This window comes from Gnatocerus cornutus, chromosome 10 (genome assembly GCF_029298725.1).
Source record: "Gnatocerus cornutus isolate USDA-ARS CGAHR chromosome 10, icGnaCorn1.1, whole genome shotgun sequence".
Taxonomy (NCBI): domain Eukaryota; kingdom Metazoa; phylum Arthropoda; class Insecta; order Coleoptera; family Tenebrionidae; genus Gnatocerus; species Gnatocerus cornutus.
The window spans coordinates 4,214,403-4,234,702 of NC_142242.1; the positions used below are offsets into that span (position 1 = coordinate 4,214,403).

At 32.2% G+C, this 20,300-nt stretch overlaps 1 protein-coding gene across 1 annotated transcript in view; it reads left to right on the plus strand.

Annotated features, from left to right (window-relative positions):
• Positions 1 to 871: 871 nt before the first annotated feature.
• Positions 872 to 20,300, plus strand: part of LOC148167279 (metabotropic glycine receptor) — a 114,070-nt gene continuing 94,641 nt past the window's right edge. Inside the window, exon 1 of the mRNA XM_088047351.1 lies at positions 872 to 2,084. Within this exon, the coding sequence (XP_087903477.1) occupies positions 1,067 to 2,084 (1,018 nt within the window). The 5' untranslated portion in view covers positions 872 to 1,066. The remainder of the gene's footprint in view (positions 2,085 to 20,300) is intronic.

Genomic DNA, 20,300 nt, shown 5'->3' on the forward strand with positions numbered 1-20,300 from the left:
GACTCGTCCTGTCATGAATAATTATGAAGTACGTTCAAATTATTAAAGTTAATGTGATTAGATCGTTTATATTTTTTCGAATTTGTTTTTGATTTGTCAAAACCCGTTTTTTTATTCTATATTCTAACGTAAAGCATGTCTGCATCCAAAGCCATTAAGAAGAAAGTTACCTTGAAGTTTAGATCTTTCACATTTTGATAAACCGTTTGTACCCAGGTGTTAAAGTAAGAGTCAGCTTGTTGGACGTTTACAGTATTTTGTTGTGTTGTTTGTTATCACTTGTGCAGATTTTCTGTGAATTCTGATATTTTGAAAACTGTTTATTGATTTCCACAAAATCAGATGTGAGTGAGGAGTTACTAATGTTTCTTTGATCGCTAAGATATTTTTAGAGACAGCCCCTAACCAATTTATAGTACTCTTATAAGAAAGTTATAAAAAAGTGGAAGTAGAACTCGTGGGATGCGACGTTTCAGTAAATCTAATTTAAGTAAAACGTAATAAAATTTTATGTTTTTCCTGTGTCCTCTGCGCGAGAGATGTGGTATTCGTAATATTTGTCTTAATTTGAGCAATAGTGTTGAAAGAAGATTAGAAAAACGACGTGATTCGTACGGCCTCAAAGCATAAACGCAACAGGTCTAGTCTGGGGATGTAAAAGCCACGACGTCGCCGTCTTGTCTGTCGTGCAAGTTGACCGAGTCTTTTGCGAGTCGTTATTACAAATCTAAAAGTACAAGAACATTTTCGTTATAGATGTGAATTTGAGTGACAAGAGGCATACGCATGCGCAGTTGTCGCATCTTGTAACCAGGTGGCGCGCTCGCGAATCCCTGCATCCTGGAGCCACCCCCGCAACAACACTAGTTCTCTGTCGGCTTTGCAATCGCTCGGACGCGCCACCCCTGCAAGCAGACGCGGTCAAATTACGCTACGAAAAAGAGACTTTCCGAACTTTTTTCTTTCGAGTTGATTTTTGCAGATTAGACTACGATGGCTTTTCTGAATCAGTTTTAAGAAGGTTGCTAATTTTTCAAGTGGATGTGGACTGTTTATTATGTAAATTATGCGTAGGGGTAGCATGAATGTATCTTTGTTGTTGCTGCTGTTGGTTGTCGGAGATGCTGTCGGGCTCGACCTCCAGGCAAATATTAGACATAGTCGGTCTAGAATGAAGTTGTTGAGAGGTCGAAGACATGGGGAGGAAAATCATGATAATGTTACCTCCGATAATGTCTTGGAGGCTCCAATTATTACTAATAGTACCATCGTGGTGGAGGATGTGGGAAAAAGTAAGAAAAATAAGAGCAGTGAAGAGGCGGTCAATGGGACCAAGTCTGGACGGAAAGTGACCGTGGGATCGAACTTCAACAGCAGTTGGCAGCATGTGGATCGCAGCATGTTATACATGGGCGAACGGGCACTTAATCAAATCGATAACAAAAAGAAAAATAAGACTGTCAGTGGTAAAGAGAAGGAATCGAAGAAAGGAAGCCCTGGAGAGTCGCAAGGACACGACATAAACGCGCACGGTTCACTCGAAGAAGGAGATTTTGAAGAAGAGGTGGAAATATCATCGGAAAAGGCAGCCACCGAAAGTGCTCGCAGCGGCCACGTAGACATCGTTACTCGTTTTTTACGCATCGTGGAATCTCAGCATTTGTTGGGAGAGAACTGTACGGCCGGCACTGACTTGAACTTGGGTGAAGGAGTAGTTGATCGTTATGCACAAGAAAGATTTCGCGTTGAGGCGGATGTAGCCGTAAATAGGGCTAATATGTTGACTCGTATATGGAAATATGCCGACCCCGATGTCGTTATGTCAGAGTATTTATTACACGCTTCCGTTTTTTCTATGGTCGAGTTCGATAATGACATCTTTGCCGCGGGGAACTGCTATGACCAGTATCAGTACAAAGACTATTGGCTATTCTGCCCGTATGCTTATCGCTTGCCCGAAGGGACTATCCTTGTGAAAGATTTAGCCGTCGAGTACAAATATCTCAGCAACACATCCGAATGGTTTTACATCGCAAGAAAAAACGCCGAGAACGTCATCAGAAACTACAACCAATTCAGCAAAGGTAACATTTTTTAACAATTTCCAACGTCTAATAAAAATACAAATTCCATCTTTGAAAACACGTAATCAATTCTACAGATCTATTGGATTTCCAATCCACTGAAAAGTTATTTATATTAATTTGAATACTGCTGGTTTTGTTATAATTTCTACTAAAAACATTTTACTGCAAATTGCGTTTGATAACTCAGAACTAATGTTTCTAAAGACTGTTCGGAAAGATTTGGACTGATGTCGTTCAGTTGTCCGGAGATCAATATAAGGACCGGCTTACTGTGAGTTACAGCTAAGTCCTATTTAAATTTTATTGTAATCGACACCAATATTTTATACAAGCGGAATCACCCTATAAACATACCTTTCTTATAACATTTTCCATCCATCAAGGCGACTCTAATAACACCAAACTTATAAATAATTTACACATGTTTACGTCCGCGTTCTTTGAAATATAACGCCACTTATATCCATTCTTTTCCCTTAACAATAATTGAATTGTATTATTTTAATGCGAACCTAGACATACTCAGAAGTGAATTTACCAAAAAAATAAGAAAACACAGCGACCTAGATCTAACTGCGCTAGTTTTATAAAACATTATTAAGGTAAATTACTAAGGTAACTGTAGTTTAGTAACCTGAGTAGTTTATCGAAGTAAATTACTTCTATAATCGACCAATTTAATTTATGTTGCACTTATTGATTTTTAATTTTTCCATGGTAGCGATGCTAACGTTCATTTCCAAATTTTTGAAACGTTTTTGTATTGCTACGGAACCCGCATAAAACGCTAAATTTGGTTTTAATTTTCTTTAGTTTCGTCTGCATCTTATTAATTTAATTGCCGCCAATTTGTTCTCGCCCCGTCTAATTTAAAAGCTTCAAACTAGTCGGGTTATCTAAAATTGGGCTGTTAAAGAAGATGTGATAACGATAGAGTTGATTGTAGTTAGCACTATTAGGGTTTTTCCTTGGTAGTTTTGGCATGCGTGTAATGGAAATTCAAATTTGAATGGAAATTTTGGGCTTTAGTAACGATTTTCTTATGCAGAACGAGCCGCATCTATATTCATTCGGTTCGAAAACTGAACGGGTGTTTACGCTTAATGACAATATTATGGTTGCTGTAAATAAGATAAGGCGGCTATTAAAACATCGAAAAACAGTAAAAGTTTACGTTTTCATTCAAGCCCAAGTTATATTCAATCTCAATTAATATTTGTGTGATTTTTGGGTGTTTTTTATGTTTGATAGGCGAATTGCGTCGTTCACTTATGTCATCCATGGTTAATGCTTCGATCTTTAATCTTTCGGCAAAATTATTCCATGTTTTCGAGATTATATATTTTACACAGTTTGTTATATGTTTGAGAAAGCGAGTTCTTGTGGTTTTAAGATACACCGACTCGATAACTTTGAAATTTCTTTCTCCCAAACATCTTTTCAAATATGAATAACTTCCATTTTGGGCAGCGAAATAAATCAGCCGTGTTGCAAATCCAAACAAATCGTAAAATAAAACTTTGCCAATTTAAAGACTCTTAGATATTTGAGTTTTTTCTTGTTTATTTAGGCGGCAAAGTTCGTTCAGAGTCGAGAATATGTCTCAACAATTCATAACTAATTATCCTCTCTGATTTACGCCGAAACCCTAGCAATTAAGTAATCTTGTAACTTAAATGTTAACTGAAATATGCGGTAATCTAATAACGAGTCGTTACAAAAACACTTTGAAAATTCCTCCGTGAAGCCATATCAACGTAGATTCCCACATTCTTTCTTGATTTGATAATTGGAGACACTTGGTAGTCGGCATATGTAAATTGGCTTGAAATCGAAATCGGATAAGGGTGTGCATTATTTTAAATCGCGTTGAAGCATCTTCTCATTATCGCTTTGGCATACAAGGGAGTTTTTACAATGTTGGAAAATATCCGCAAAAAATAAAGCAATGAATAAAAAGTTATACAAAATGAGGCAAGCTGTTCTTAAACTTTTTTAATTGTTTTGACAAGCGTTAATAAAAACTAAATAAAGAATTCTGTTAGAAAAGTTACAATGGAGAGTAGTTCACAAAGAAATCTTGCGTGCTGTAAATATTGACTTTGCAATCAGTAATTTCTAGGCTTTAGTGGCTGTTACGAAAAGAAAATTTAATGTGGGCCAAGCATTTATCAAAGCACACTTCACTTTCAAACTAAATTAGAATCAAAAATACCATAATAACTACGGTCAGAAAATATCAAGAATCCAATGGTAGACACAAAGAATCTAAGAAATTGTCCTGATGATCTAATGCGCTCAAGGATGCAGTTAAGCTGAATTACTTATAATATTTGAATAACACTAGTTTTCAGCAGTTTTCGGTGAAAGAAGATAAGTAGCGTTTATAGAATTAGATTTTTTATCATTACTGATTTTCAGTTTCCATCCACTTTTCTTATAACATAACATAAAAAATACAGTAATGTACGCCTAATTCGTACCTTGAATAATCGGGCAATCTCTGCAATCGGACACATCCACTGTGTAAAGTTGATTGAACGAAATGTAGGCTTTGTACATATCGTGTCAAGTACAGCTGAATGAGTTTTTGAATTTTTGAAGTTTGAAAGGAAATATTGCGGAAACGGTAGCTCTCACACAATTTCCATCTATGACAAAAAGATGCGTCTTAAAAAGTACGATCCAAATAACAAAAAAAGTGTTGATTGCATTCCACCTCCTCTAAATCGAAATACTTTTTTATAGTTTATATTGAATAAAATTCAAACTAATTGAAAAAACTATAAGATATTACACATTCTCTAAATCTGCTTTTAATTCAAATTTGATATACAACATGTCAATTTAAAAAAAACCAAAAACTATCCCTAATTAATTTTTTTAAAATAGATACTTCAAATCTTGTGTAAACAATAAACGGAACATTTTCTTTAATTCTATAAAGCTAGCAATTTTTTTTCGGTATTGGTTGTGGATAAAAGCATGATGAAATTCGGTCATTTTCAAAACCTTTAGAATTAAGCGAATATTTTTGTTAATATAGTGCGCATATAATCTAATAGATTTTTTTTTAAGACTTGTGTGGTCACAAAGTTAATGGAATTTCCACCCGACCAAAAACTCGAATACTGCATCTTTGTTTGTTCGAATTCCAAACCCACCACTTTTTTACGAAATAGGGCATTATTATATCGTGCGTTTGAGTAAAATCTTGGGCTGGGAAGGCGTTGGAAACTAATCCTAAATAATGGCTACTTTTGTGTCCGATTATCCATACCTAAAAATTAAACGGATCTGCAGAATCAAAATTATGTCGAAAATTTAAAGAGACCCTTCGAATAATAATAATCGATGAAGACAAACATGTTAACATATTTTCCGCTTTCGGTGTTATATATATATTATATAAAATTAAAATTAAACGTTCCAACATATATGTAAACCAATTTCGAGCTTAAAAGCTTTATTGATGGTGGATGTTGATCAAACAATTTTACCGTTAATTGTTTATGAATTTGAAAAGCATTGTTTTTCACGTTACAAATAATACCATCAGACCATCGCATTCAATCGTAAGTGAACATTGAAAAATGTTTTTTAATTCCTTCACAAATAGAAATAAAATACATAACAACAGCTCCGGGAATACTATAAATGTTACATTAGTTTTCAAGACTGTTTTATCTTAAGCTTTCATCATCAATAAAAAAAATATTAAGACGAGTGTTTTCACTATAAAACTCTAATTCCACTATTATATTGTTCATGTTATTCGTATTAATTGAGTCTATCAAAAGTTTTCTAATCAGAACAATGTTTATTCAGCGTAAGTTTGGATTTATTTCTAGACCTTGTTAGTTCTAAAACGTATGAAGGCATTAATAAAATATTCCATTCCGTTTCTGAGACGAGATGAAATCATTTCATATTTTAAAACTTTATAACTAGATAAAAGGTGCAAGTGTAACGCGAAAAATTTATGACAAAATCTAGAGATTTATACATGGAATATCTTTGTCGTAAGTTGGAGATATCTCGCGAATAGTCTAGATTTGTATTATATTATCTTAACGAATCAAACTTCTAACTTTTGACGAGTAGCTAAAAACAATAAAAGTCCAATTTACCAAGTTAGTGTTTTTGCATTGAAATTTAAGTTAACGGGATTCGCTTGTGTTTACAACATCGAAAAAAATAGTATGTTTTAAATATGAAATGTAATTTGTGATTTATATACGATTGGAATTTAATTAGTGTCAAAATTTATATTGTTCTTAGTTTTTATTGACGGAAATTGCCATAATAACTAAATGGTTTTGCCTTTTTGAAAGCCGGCACAAATATTTGTTCAGTGGAATATTAGTAATCTATTTAGTTATTTCCTGATTGCCAAGGGGGAAAACACCAGCGTAGTATTGACATGTTCTGATAAAAGTTTCCCAGCAATTACTCGCTTCATGAATAAAACTTGTAATTATAAAAATGTGTCAACAATTTCAACGACTTTTTTTTTAAATAATTAGTCGCTTTGACGTGGTTGTTTAACGATGAAATAAATGAAAACAAAATGTAATATAGTAAGTTTTTAACTGTGCCGTTATAGATGATAAAGTCTTTGTAATCTTACCAGAGAAAAAATTATTGTAAACATTGTGACTGACAGCTGCGTCTACATTTCATTTCGCCATGTTCAAACTGAACAGCGATTGAGACATCTTAATAAGATTTGGTAAACATAATCTTTTCCCTCAAGGAACATTTTATTTTTGAGATTTCAAAAGTATTTTTCCAAACTGTATATTTTAGACATGTCAACGCCTTCCTTCCATTTTTATCGATTAACTTAAAAGAAATTCTTACGATTAGTACTGTTTTTTCTAATCAATAATGCTTGCGAAGATAGAAATCTTTACTCGGGTCAGGGAGCTTTAAAGGAAAAAATCATGCAATGCAAATCACACATTAAAATGCAAAGTAGAGACTTTCTAACTTATAAACACGTTAGAAGTAATTTTTTCTCTGTCAGTTTGTAATTTTATTTATGTTTTATACCTTTCGACAAAAAACTTAAGTAAGTATGCGACAATTCGTGTAGATGGAATTTGCATTAATGCTTCTTAAATGAGAATAATTAATCCGGAAAACTGTTGCAATTTATGAATTTAAATTGCAAATTCTTGTTATTACAATGCTGCTCCGGCTTGATTTTTTTCAGAGAACCGAATTAGGTTCACTTTTACTCGTCGGGCTGCTTCAAATAAAGCTGCTAATTTAAAAACAATCATAAATTGACTTCGAAACTTTTGACAATAATAACACTAGTCAACAAATTTTTAACGAAATTTGTACAAGAGCATTGGAAAGTTATTTCTAAAGTAGAATTTTCTCTTGATTGTAAATGCAAAACCCGTTTCGCTCCATCAGGTCCGGACTCGGAAATATTTGTAATTTTTGTTGACTACCCCACGTTTGTTGTTTTCAGTTTTGCTTAACAATTTAAAAATTCATGAAGCTTTATAATATGTATGTCAACTGAAGCATGCGCCAAGAAAGTTAGTTTTTGCCAAGATATTTGAGAAAAACTGATGAGAACTTTGAAAAATTGGTGACTTTTTTTGCATAGAACTCTTAAATTGATACTTTGATTTTGTATTGCAATACGGCATTATAAAGGTTGAGATCTCTGCTTTCTAACGCCGCGTTAAACAAGTTATTTTCTCTTGCCATTTAGAAGTTACATGACAAACAAAATAGAGTGATCTTCATAAAAAATTATGTTTTATTGACTTTCAAAGCTTTGGTAAAAATTTTAATTTGAATACCCACAAAATTGTAAATTATACACTAAAACAGCGTTTAGTTTGGGACATACATGTATTTTTTTAAAATCTTATTGAAAGTATCTATTTACCCTAGCGATGAGTTTTATAAATTGTTTAAAAACTTATTAAATTAGCTTTCCAAAATTTTGTCAAGCAGTCTTATAATTTTGCAAGTTTTCAAGAGAAGGTGAAGAAAATAAAATTTTGTACAGTAGAGTCTAAAAAAATATTTTTTAAAAAATATCTCTGAACCCGGCTCTAGAGCAAAACGAACTTTAGATTCAGAATTAGAAAACCATTCCACTTTAGAAATGATTTTGTATTTCTTCACTACAATAAATAGGTATAAACAATAATTTCTATATGGCCTATGTTGAAAATGATAGCAAATCATGGCTACGGGTTCTTTTATCTTTGAGAGTACACTGGTTGTTATATTCTTTTTTAGAAACTCTGTATTTTTTTTTTGATTAAATATTGAATTAAACGCCACACATTTCTGATACACTTGGTTAAATAAAATAGATGATAGCTACTTGATTTATTTATACCTACGCTTAGTTTTAAAAAATACCGTTTTAAATTCACGTGTTTGCATATTTTTATGATTTAATTACAATCCCAGCCATTTTGTTTTATAAAAATTACGGAATACTCTTTTGCTGTTATATAACTTTTTGATAAGATTTTTGCATATAATTAGACTTTTAGTTTATCAAACAAATTTACATTTTGCTTTTCACAACTTCCAAATGTTTGAAGAACTGGTTAAATTATTTTGAGGAAGAGAAAATACAGGAAGGCAGACCAGCAGAACGCGAAAAATAGACAAAAATAGGAGAATCTGCAGAGATTATTAAAAAAAAATGTAACGTGATAACAATTTAAAACGAGTACTGAACAACATAACTTATGTATTTTTAAGCAAGTTGCGTAGTGTTAATTATATTTCTTCTAAGGCGATAAACCTTTTTAAAACTTTGCTGTTTTGTGACCGGAAATTTATTACACATCGGTTGCGAAGATATATGACGCGGTGACGTATAATATAAGAGTATATCTGAAAAGTTTTTTATATTTACTACAGCATTATATTTATGAAAACAAACAGCTTCTTTATTTACAGTCTGATAAATTTTTCATGAATAATAAACTGGTGAACTGATTTATTCATGAAAGATGCAGTTTCTGAATACTAGTAGTAAACTAGAAATTGGAGATAATGTGGTTAATGAAGAAGGCCATTTTAGAGTTTATGTCTGTTTAAAGTTCCACTTGATATGAAATAAAATCATATTGTAGTGGCAACATAGTGTTAAAATGCGGCTGAAACACACTGAACCGCAGAGACAAGTGTGCACAGGCTTTGGACATTAAAAATGTCGAGATGAAAATGACACTGATTTGCAAGTCAAATTTTTTAATGTGCATTTCAATCTACGAATTCTTGTAGACCCTCATTCTGTATTAAACATTAAACATTAATTGTAACAAAAAATAAATTTACTGCTAATTAAAAAGACGTAGCTTTGTCACTAATTGCTCATTGTCCCAAAGAAAGTAAAATATTAGTTGCCAATAAAACATTAAATGCTATTATAAAAAGTTTCTTTTCTCTATATTCTTCATAACTTAATAAAATGACATAATTGGGCTCTTTAGTATTTTGCTCAGTGAAAATATATCCGCACTTGCATTAAAACTTTTATCGTCAAATTAAATTACGGTTTATTAGAACGCGCATAGCGCACTAAAATAACACAGAGGTAAGATTTCTATGTATATTTGTGCTTCAGAGTTTAAAAAAAAAGTAAAATGTTGGATTGGAATTTATGAGACCAAACTTCAAAAGAAAGCGCATTCTCCAAGAAAGAGAAAATCGTAGTTGGGAACTATTTGATAGTTTATGAGAGGAAGTTTCGATATGATGTCGCTCACAGAATTTTAATATGTTTGTTAGTAATTAAATACACTCTCAAGTTTTAATAAGAATTCGGTTCCAGGAAATAATTTTTGCGAGAGGTGTGAGCAGACTTTAAAATTTGCAGAGAAAGCGGTTTAACTAAATTATCTATATAAAGAATGAGATAAAATAGTGTGAAAAGTCATGTTGAGCTTTTGTACTACCTCTTCCTCCTAAAAGTGCTTCTCGTTTAGTTTTAAGACAGACAAATATATGCAAGTAGTTTAAAAGTCAGAAGTTTATGTTATATCATATCCCTAGATGTCGTTCTAGCACTTACTATCTACATAAAACATAATATCTGGATACTTAAAACTTAGCATATTAAGTATTTCACCACTTTTGAAAGTGTCTTTATACTGACGACTCTGTAAAGTGCATCGAGGTATGAAACTAGTTTTTGGTTATGACAGTTTTTAATAGTCAAAAACGTGTTTTATAGATCCTAGACAATATTGAAGCAGTTATTTTAATTGAATGGTCTCTACCACTTTTTTATTATTGTGGAGAGTTCTGTCGGAACGAGGCGAAAAATGTGATGAAGTTAATGGATTAGGGAGAAATTATCGTGATAACACCGAAACTTGTGCGAGTTGGACGTCAGACTTCAAGATACTTGTTCTCTTGATTGAGTTATGTTAGCTTTCAAGAAATATTTGCTGTCATTTTCAGGTGTTTTCACACCTGACTTAATTCTTGAGAAATCTACAAAGAAACTCTGTTGTTTATAAATGAAATACCAACTACTAAGACAATTCTGGGATGGATTGGCCATCTGCTCCCATAATGTCAAGCGAGATTAGTTGAGGAGCTGAACCATTAGAAACGGATATACTTTGACTTATCAAAAACTTAATACAACCTTCTTTTCTAAAGCACTTGCACGATATATTTAACTCAAGTTTTATTTACGACAGGTAGAAACACATTTCCCTCTAAATTTTCAATGCAACAACAGAAGGTACTATCGATTAGAGTTGTGTGGTGAAAAATTCGGAGCGATATTGATTCAACTAGAACAAAACGTAATTAATTACAGATTTTTAATTATTACACACGTGACTATTATTTCGTGCGTGAGCAAAAACATTTTCCAGAGCGATTTTTTTAATCTAGCATGATCTATAAGCAAAATGACAACCAAATCTGGTTAAACCTGTGTAGAGGATTTTTAAAAGGAACGTCAAGACAATTTTAAATGTACTCTTTGTTATATTTTTTGTCTCAGATTTAAGTGACAGGTCTTCCGGGCTAATTTGGTCTCGGAAAATCGATTTCAGATATCAATTCCTTGTTGTTGGCTCTTGCACCGATGTTGTTAAAGTTGCAGCTGAAATTAAATGTGCATTTCAGACTCGGATTTTATGAGCATGCAGTAATATTTTAGAATAATTTTAAATTAAAGGGATATACAGACACCATTAAGATTTTAGTTTTTTTTACACGGAAAAAGCTGTCTTAAAACAAACGTTTAACTTAATAGATTTTAAAGTGTTTTTAAGGGAGGAATATTAAAAAGCAGGAAATATACTTGATTTTTTTTCTGAACCTCCGGGCATTTTTTGAATATATTAAAGTAAAATAAACATCCTCTTTATGATCATAAATTTTCTACAGATTTGTACTTTCAGTTTATCGGTAACGCGGTTGTTATGTTATAATTATAGAACTAATGATTCGTTTAGATTTTTTTGTATTAAGTTCTTATAGTTAGCTATCCAATTTGATTTGTACAAAGAAACTTGAAAAAGTTTGAAGTTAAAACCTTTTATAATTGTATCCTCGGTTTTTAAAGGGTTGGCGAGTTTTGAAGCCATGGTCATGTTGTGGATGCATTATCATGCAAATTTTAAATCTATGTTCTTTCACTTTTTAGGTTTTCGATACATACAGACAATTTATGGCTCAGGTATTGGCTAGGAAGAAATATGACACTGTGACGTGTAGCACAATAGCAAATGTGAAAAGTTGAAGCGTTTATTTATGAATACTGATATCAATATTACAGTTTTTCGTTTGTAGCTTTAAAAAGAAATGTCTTTTAAATTTTATTTTGGTTTGTTGGTGAGTTAGTAAGATTTCGTTAGACCATTTGTTCTCACCGGACTTTTATTTGTGGACAGATAGAGTAGCACCGTAGAATCAACAAATGGGGCTATTAAATTAAACATGTGATTGTCGTCAAGATTACATTTGGGGAACCCAAAACTTTAGAGCTAGAAATTGTTATCAGAATGTGGGTTTTAGTTGTTTTACAACGGGCGTGTTTGCTTATAAAATGGTTTAAGCTTTGTGCCACAAGTAGCATAAATACGCCTTTATTTCCAATAAAAGGAATTTATATGAAACTGCTTCAGAGAGCAACGGTAAACGCTCCAAGAAATAATTGTTTGGATTAGATAGTTCCTTCTGTTGCCACTAAAACTGTAAAATCTTAAAATAAATTTTTCACACATAACGCCTCGATAAGTCCAACGCTTTTAAAACTAGTAAAAGCTCTTAATGGATAGATTTGATTAATGCAGCTTTTTATAGGAAGCTTGAGTGCACCATAAAAATATGATAACTTCTTTTGGTAAAGGAAATTCTAAATTAATTGGTGAAAGTAATAGAAATTTTTACTGCTTCCTTATAGACATTTAAATTAGCGTTGAGTTTAAAGTTAGTATATAAATGTCGCAATGAAATCATTTGGTTTATCGCCATATAAGGAAAACCACTGTAAGGGTTGTTGTGTTGCAATAAAATTGCCGCATTTATATGAAATTATTTATGCCCGTTTCGTCGTAATAATAAAATTAATGTCGTTCAGGAAATTACGTACACCCATTTAAACGTCTTTTGAATGTTGCAATAATTTAGCCACAGATACTCCTAGAAGATTGTAAGGGTTGGGGGTTAAAAATGTTATCGTCAGGAAATAAACATAAGGGCAAAATTATACCAATTCAAAACGACTAGTCGGAAACTATCGAAAAGCCATAAAGTAGTAAAAGTTAGGAGAAAGCTCGAGTAGAAGATCTTCATCGTAACAACGTTAAAGTTTATAATCTGTTGATATGAAATGAATTTAGTTTAGCATCTGAAACCAGAAGTTTAACTCAAGGTTTTACCGTTCAAACCATTTTCGCGCTCAGTTAGTGATCACGACTGTAACTTCTGAAACCTTTAAACTAAAAATTCTACACTTAACTAAATATGTTTCTAACATGCAATTTTTTCGCTAAACAAAATTTTTTGCTTCAACACTTTGCAAATCAATTTCTTTTATGTTACGTTTAATCGGTCGAAGAATTGTGAATGCTATTATTCCCGGTCTTCTTTCCTCCTGCCTGGCAGAGTCCCTATCACGTATGCATTTCTCTTTCATTCTGTTTCATTACTTTTATCTCTACACTGCACTTTTATCCTCCATAAATTGTATGTTTATCACCTGGCAACACTTTCTCTTGCCACTGCTCGTCATCATCAATCTTTTTTTACATAAAGTTTAAAGTTTTTTCATCTTTTCTTTAATAAATGTCACGATTTTTAACTTAATGTTCCTAGAATTTTAATGTTCTTTTTTCTCTGTTTAGCTAGTTTTCCATAATTTATGAATTTTCATTTTTTTTTGTTATTAGTTTTCTGTCTTAGCTTTAAAACTGAAAATAAAAATGAAGAAACCTCAGCGTTAATTTTTGTTTAAAATGGTGGACGATGCATTTGATTGTTTGATGTTTGCTTAAAGGACAAAATAAAGGTCAAATTAATAATAGCTTGAGTGTCCAAGGTGGTTTTTTGGGCGTTGATACATTGCGGACAGAAATAAACTTAAATCGTTGATTCTCTTATAGTGCTCGAGGTATCCTTACCATTTCCGTTCGTGCTGCGAGTTTGTAAAAATTTGAAAGCGTAAAAATGGTGGAAATTATTCTTTGTCACAGTTTCTTTGCTCAACGTATTCCATTACGAAGCATCAGTAGTCCAGCCGAGACCAGTGCCCCACTTTTCCTTCGCCATCCTGTATCTGATAATCCTGCAGAGTACTTCTGTTGTACTTATAATTGTGTTTACGGCCACAGTTTCGTCCTGCATTCTCACTGTTATTTATGCTGCGTATTTTCCCTCGTCTAAATTGTGATGAATTGGAGTTGGTAAAGTTCACAAGACGCAGATTAAGCATCTGTCAATATATCTGACCCAAATTTTTCCCAACAAGTCTGAAACTTAATTGTTATTAATTCACGAAGAAACCGCAGAAATAGGTTTAAATTATGAAACAATCATTATTTCACGCTATCAAGACCTGGCCGCTGCAAGGAAAGTAATAAATAATAACCCTTCCGCAATTACAAGTGCTGGGGCTGTTTCGAATTTATTGAGGTGTCGGATTACACGAATGTCAAAGTCGAAATTACAACTAATCTTTGATACGATCGGGAAACTCAATTTTAACTCTCGTCAAGTTGAGCCAAAAACTCGTAGCCGTTGTTCATGCCGCAGTGTTAAATTATGGACCACAAAATTATATCATATTTATATTAAAAGTCGCCTTTAAATTGACGTGTACAGAAAAATAAAAATGCCAAAATACTTTTTTTTAAAAGTGCAATGCAACGAGCTTTAAGTACTAACGTGCGTTCAAATAAATTCCTTGGCGCATTTGTTTTTGGTAAAAGTACACCGTTTGTAACAGAATAAAATTTAAAATTCTAACCAACACTTAAGAACGAACTATCAACAATTTATCGAATTTGTCATGCTTCCATTCTAGTCGATTTGCTGTGTATTTTGAGTCTTTTAAGTCCGCACTTGGCGCTTCGCTCTCAACCTCACTTTTGCTACTACCAAGATTCTCTTCGTTTGACTTGTCAAATTTTCAGCAAGTTGTCACTACATTTGTCAATGTACATTATAAAAAAGAAAAACTGTTAAAAGTTTTCAACGTTTCCTCAGCCTAGGTTTTTAGTTGAACGCACGATATTTTCTGTTACGGGTTTTATTTTTCTGTTTCAAAAGTCAACCTAGCATCTAAGTTGACACATAACCTTGATTTGCTAACAATTTTTAGTGATTTTTTTATTCTGACACCAATAATGGTGCTGAAATGAGCCTAAACTATTTCTAAATGATTTTTAATGATTTTTCATTTCAGCACAATTTTTGGTGTGTATATTCATAATACATCTCCAAAATTAACCTTGTAGTATGGTTGAACATCGATTTTTTTTCTAACTGTACCTATGACTTCTTTGCTAGCAGTGCAACTTTAAAAAAAAAGTGGTTAGCCCCTCTACGCTTCCGTAGAAGTGCTTCTCTTGTGTCATGATGTAAAATCCTTTTACATCTGATTGTCCCTTTCAGTCGCCAATGTCCTTAGATTTGACAATTTATTTTTTAGAGTGACTAAAATAACAAGTGTATTTTAGAATAGAAATATAGAAGTTTAAATGCATGACAATACACGAATTAAAGAATGAAATTGGTTTATCACCAATGTTTATTTAACAATTGGGTTACTAATAAGTCCCAGTATTAACCTAATCTGAATGTGAAAATGGCGCTTTCAATATCTAATTGCAGGTATTAAAATTTGTAAGCACGATTGGGTCCTCCGAATTGAGTAAATGAAAATAAAAACGTTATATACCGTCATTCGAACAAAATTTATGGAACTGACTCGGGATAAAATATGGTTTATTCAACATTCATGTTTAGTTTTTACATTAATTATCCACTACTAAATGCGCAAGTATTTACGATCCGTAATAACAATAAATCATTTTTTCTGACGCAGGAAAGTTGATTAATTAGAAATTTATTTCTAAACTTTCGTTCGTTAGTAGTCAGCTTTTAAGTTTTTCTCATTTATTCATATGAAAACCTCGGAACCTACTCATCCTACTTCTTCCTGCTTCAAAATAGCAGCCAGCAGGATGAACACTTTTAATTCCGGAAGTGAACGCAGTTTACTCCATTATGCGAGATGCCGTGCGTAACAGTTGGCTTTAATTGTTTTCAATAAAAGCAGATCCCTTTCTTGCTTATATTAATTGGTTTTAAACAACAAAATTTTGCGAAAAAAGTATGATTTTTAAAATGGATATAAATCAATGAGTTTTAAACGAGCTAAATGAACGTGGATGCGCTTAGACAAATTTGAACTTTTCAACTTTAATTTTGTGCATGGCAAAGAGAATAGGGTAATCAGATATCTGTCGATCTTTTAATACGCAACATTTCTGCTTGTTTTTAGTTCGCTTTTAACATTGCTGTAAAACGATTCATGAAAATTTTAGTTGACACTGCATCATTTCATTTTATTCTTTACCACAACAAAACTGTTTTTTGTTGACGGCGCTATTTGTATGCGCAAATAAAGTTCTTTTTGTTTTTAAGGGACAGAACTAAAAATGGAATACTTCAGGATCTAAAATGAAAATATCCAGACGTGATGACATGAACAAAATACATTTCGGTAGAAATGTTTGTCGCTTTTCATTATTAAAGTTGTTTGTGTACGTAGAAGAGTGGAGACATGTTCAAATTTATCGCGTATTTGAGGTAAAATCGAGAATTATAGCAAGTTTTAATATATATGACTTTATCTGATGGGACTATAAATTTTGTACGATTGTATTATCTCTGTATAAGGACTATACAACTCTATAAATATTAACCAAGACTCGTGGAGGATAAGACGCTTGATAAGACTTTTATTATTAAAAATAAAGATTTAGATTTATTTACTTGAGAAAATCTCAAAGACATTCGAATTGTGTCACAGTATTAAATTTTATACTTTATTGTGTCGAAATGATGTTTCAAGTTAAATATGAGTGTCATAATTTAAACCATTGGTCAGAAATGGCGATAAACTAGAATTGCCTTTATCCATCAAACTTGAAATATCACGGTGTTAAATGTTACAGTGGCAAATGTTTCCTGTTGATTTGATGAATGTGCGGTTTTATTACATTTTCCCGGTCGTAGCGTTATTAATTTATTTTAGCGACAAATATATAAAATTACACGTGGTCTTAAAAATTATAGTTGGTATTCTGTGGAGCGTTCAGTTACATGTCAACCCACATCACAAGTTAGTTTAGTTTAAACTAAAAATGTATTTCGTCTCAACTCTACAACATACATAATTTAATTGTCTGAGATTTCAACAAAGCCGTAACAGGAAGTTGATGACGTTATTATTTCCACTGTGTTATGCATTTTCAAAATGCGGGAGAGAGGGATTCGTTGCTTTCTCGCTGAAATGATTCGTATATGTGAAAATGTTTCACTGCACCTAACTAATTATGTATGCAGAAACTGGAGGATTCCGCTACTGAGACACTAATTTAAAGATTTGCGGACAGTTCGTTCCCGGCCAATTCGTCTCCCGGTTAATTCGTCTCCTTGAAAATTGGTTTCTGAAAGTTCGATTTGATTTCTATAATCTATTATTTGCACATTTGCGGCCATCCCTAAAATTGTCTTTAATTTGCAAATTTGTTTTTGTCATTGGTAGTTTAACTAGGTAGTATTTATTTTACCGTAATTGCGATTAACTAATGCGCTTATTTAAAGCTAATTTTTTATATGTTCTCTGTATCTGATTATTGAATGTTTTTCTCATATTACGAATTTACTACTTTTATGTGTCTTTTTACTGGGGTGTCCGCCGGACACGGTTAGTAGTAGTGTTGACGGCCTTCACGGCCGGCGAGTTCTTCCACAATCTTAAATCTTTAAATGCCTCTTGGCGATCTTCTTCAAGAAATCTCCAATGTGTGGGATCTTCAGATGGTTGTGAATTTGTTCGTTCTTCATGTTCCGTCATTGTGGGTCTAATGACAGATGTGTAAATACTGATTTTTAATTAATAATTAATTTTGGATTATATTTGAACTATAATGGCTTCAAATATTGCTAATGAAAATAATAAAATAGTGATAGAAAGTCGGAAAATGCTTTTTTTGAAAGTATAAGTGAAATTGTGAAGACTAAACTGAGACAAGTTAGTAGCAATACGAAAACTTCTATAAGAAGTATTTTTTAGGTCATATTATAAAAATAAAAATACTTTTTTTCTTAGCTACATTTGAATATGAATTGTTTTTTGATTGCAATGTTTTTCGCATTTTTATTTCATTTCAGTAAAACTGCAAATAAAAAAGTAATCTGCACTTTGCTGCGATTAAATCTTTAGGGAAATTACCATTTGTACAGTGCGAGTTAAATTTTGGCATTTGTTTCAATTATTTAAAAATTGTGAAAATTTATTATTTTTTGGTTGTAAATAGCTGAAATGTAAAGTAAATTGTTTTTTAAATCTTTAAAATAAATTTGATTTAGAGTTTTAAAATTTATAGTTACTGGTTTCGCGCTTGAAAGTTTCAATAGTGACAAAGCCGTGGAGCAGATTATGACATGACAGTGCTATACCAACCGCTAAACAAAAAAATTTCTAGTGTTCTTTTCAAGGCTTAGACTGCCAAATGTCGTTTTCCGGCTTATTTAAATGCTTCCAAACACGTTAATAAAGAACGACGAGGTAAAAACAACTATTTTAGGCCACCGTCCATTTTTAACGTTTTTGGAGACATGTAAATAGACCGGATAACGGCGTTTGGCGGCCTAGGCCTCCAAAAGGAAACTAGAAACTAGGAATTTTACTCAGACTTCCAAAGAGCATTTTTTGGCCTTGTGACCCAAATTACTTGAATATTGAAAGATGGATAAAAAAATGACATTTGTTTCATAAGGCTGAAAAATGTATTTTTGAAAATGCAAGGAAAATGTTGAAATCCGAGCATTTTCAAACAATTGTCGAGACGTGTGAAACACAAAATTTTGTGCGCCGATAAAAATAAATTAATAGTCATTTATTTTTACTTTTGGTATGAATTTAAACTTTTATTCACTCATTTCGAAATGTCACGTTTGACTGATGAATAAGTATCACAAATGTCATGAAAAATGACAAATATTATTGTCTATGGGCACGATTTTATAACTAGAATTATGGTCATACGAAATCGACGTCAAAACAAAAACTTTTCTAAAACAAAAAACGGTTTATTTAACGGTAACTCTAATTAATTAGTCATTAAAAAACGAAAAAAATATCTTGGAGACAGGAACAACATTATATAGACATTTTTGTTTTTGGATATTTTTAGTACGCACTACATATGCAAACGTTAACACTCTTTTGTAATGAGTCTGCAGCACTCTATTTACCGTTGTGCAGAAAATGTGTTGCGGTTTGTTGACAACTGAACTAAACTTGTTCAGGTTTGTGGCTAGCGATACAACTACTATAAACTCACTTTTATTACTTCGTAGAACATGGTTTAAAAATTTAGATTTTAAAGCGTATGAACGGGCAATTTTATCTCATGATTCTCATTGATTCCACTCCGGAACTCCTTCAGTTAGTAAGAAGTTTTTCTCCTGGCTAATTATCTGCTTAACTTTTGTTTATGTTAATTAAAAGGTAAAAAAGTTTTACCTCTTATAGAGAAAATGAGTACAAGTTCACGTATTAAGAATATCAGTTTCCGTTTTTAGATGACTCTCCTCACTAGAACTTTGAGAAACTAAAGTCATTTTTATGGTTTGAATGTTTGGCGCAAATTTCATTACTTTTCTTGTTCGAAAACTTGAAGGAAGGATGTGACAAGTTTTTTTTATAACATATGAGATAATGTTTGTAATTAAATATGATGTTAAGGGTCGAAAAACGTGCCTGCTTTTCAAAAGTTGTTTAAAAAATTCAAATAAATAAAATCTGTTTGTTTTGTTATTTTGAATGTTGTTTTCCCAATTACGGGATGTTTTACACTAATTAATGTTTAGTAGGAACTAAACAAAAATTGATTGTTTATTATTATTTCCAAATTAAATCGTTTTAAAAAACGGGACTAGTAAATTTTTAGATCATCGATCACCGTCAATAGAAGTATTTATTAACAAAAATTTTTGATGTAGGTAAACGTGGCCTTATGACAACCAGATTAATTATTAGATGTCTTTTTTTAACACGTGTTTGACAATAGTAGTGATGTCAGAATATTTAGATAACATATTTTCGTGTTCCATTTTTCATTTTACGAATCAAGTCTGAATAGCGTCTGCTTGCTCGTGACATGAAAGAAAGTTGCGGGTTTACGTTTGCGCTGTATATGTATACTTTTTAGTTTTAGTGTAAAATTTTCAGGTCACATTCAGCGTGTTTGAGTTCTTGATTTTTTTAAATTTTAACTTCTCTATTTTCAGTTAATTATAACTCGTTGGTCGGTTCGTAAAGCTCGCAATATGTGCTTTTTGGAAGTTTAATGTGGCAGATTGAATTTGCTTTATTAAGCTCCGGTTTTATTTCATTTTTGTTTAAACAAAGCTTGCCACAGTTGGTTAGCTTTTCTCACTAAAGAATATTGAATA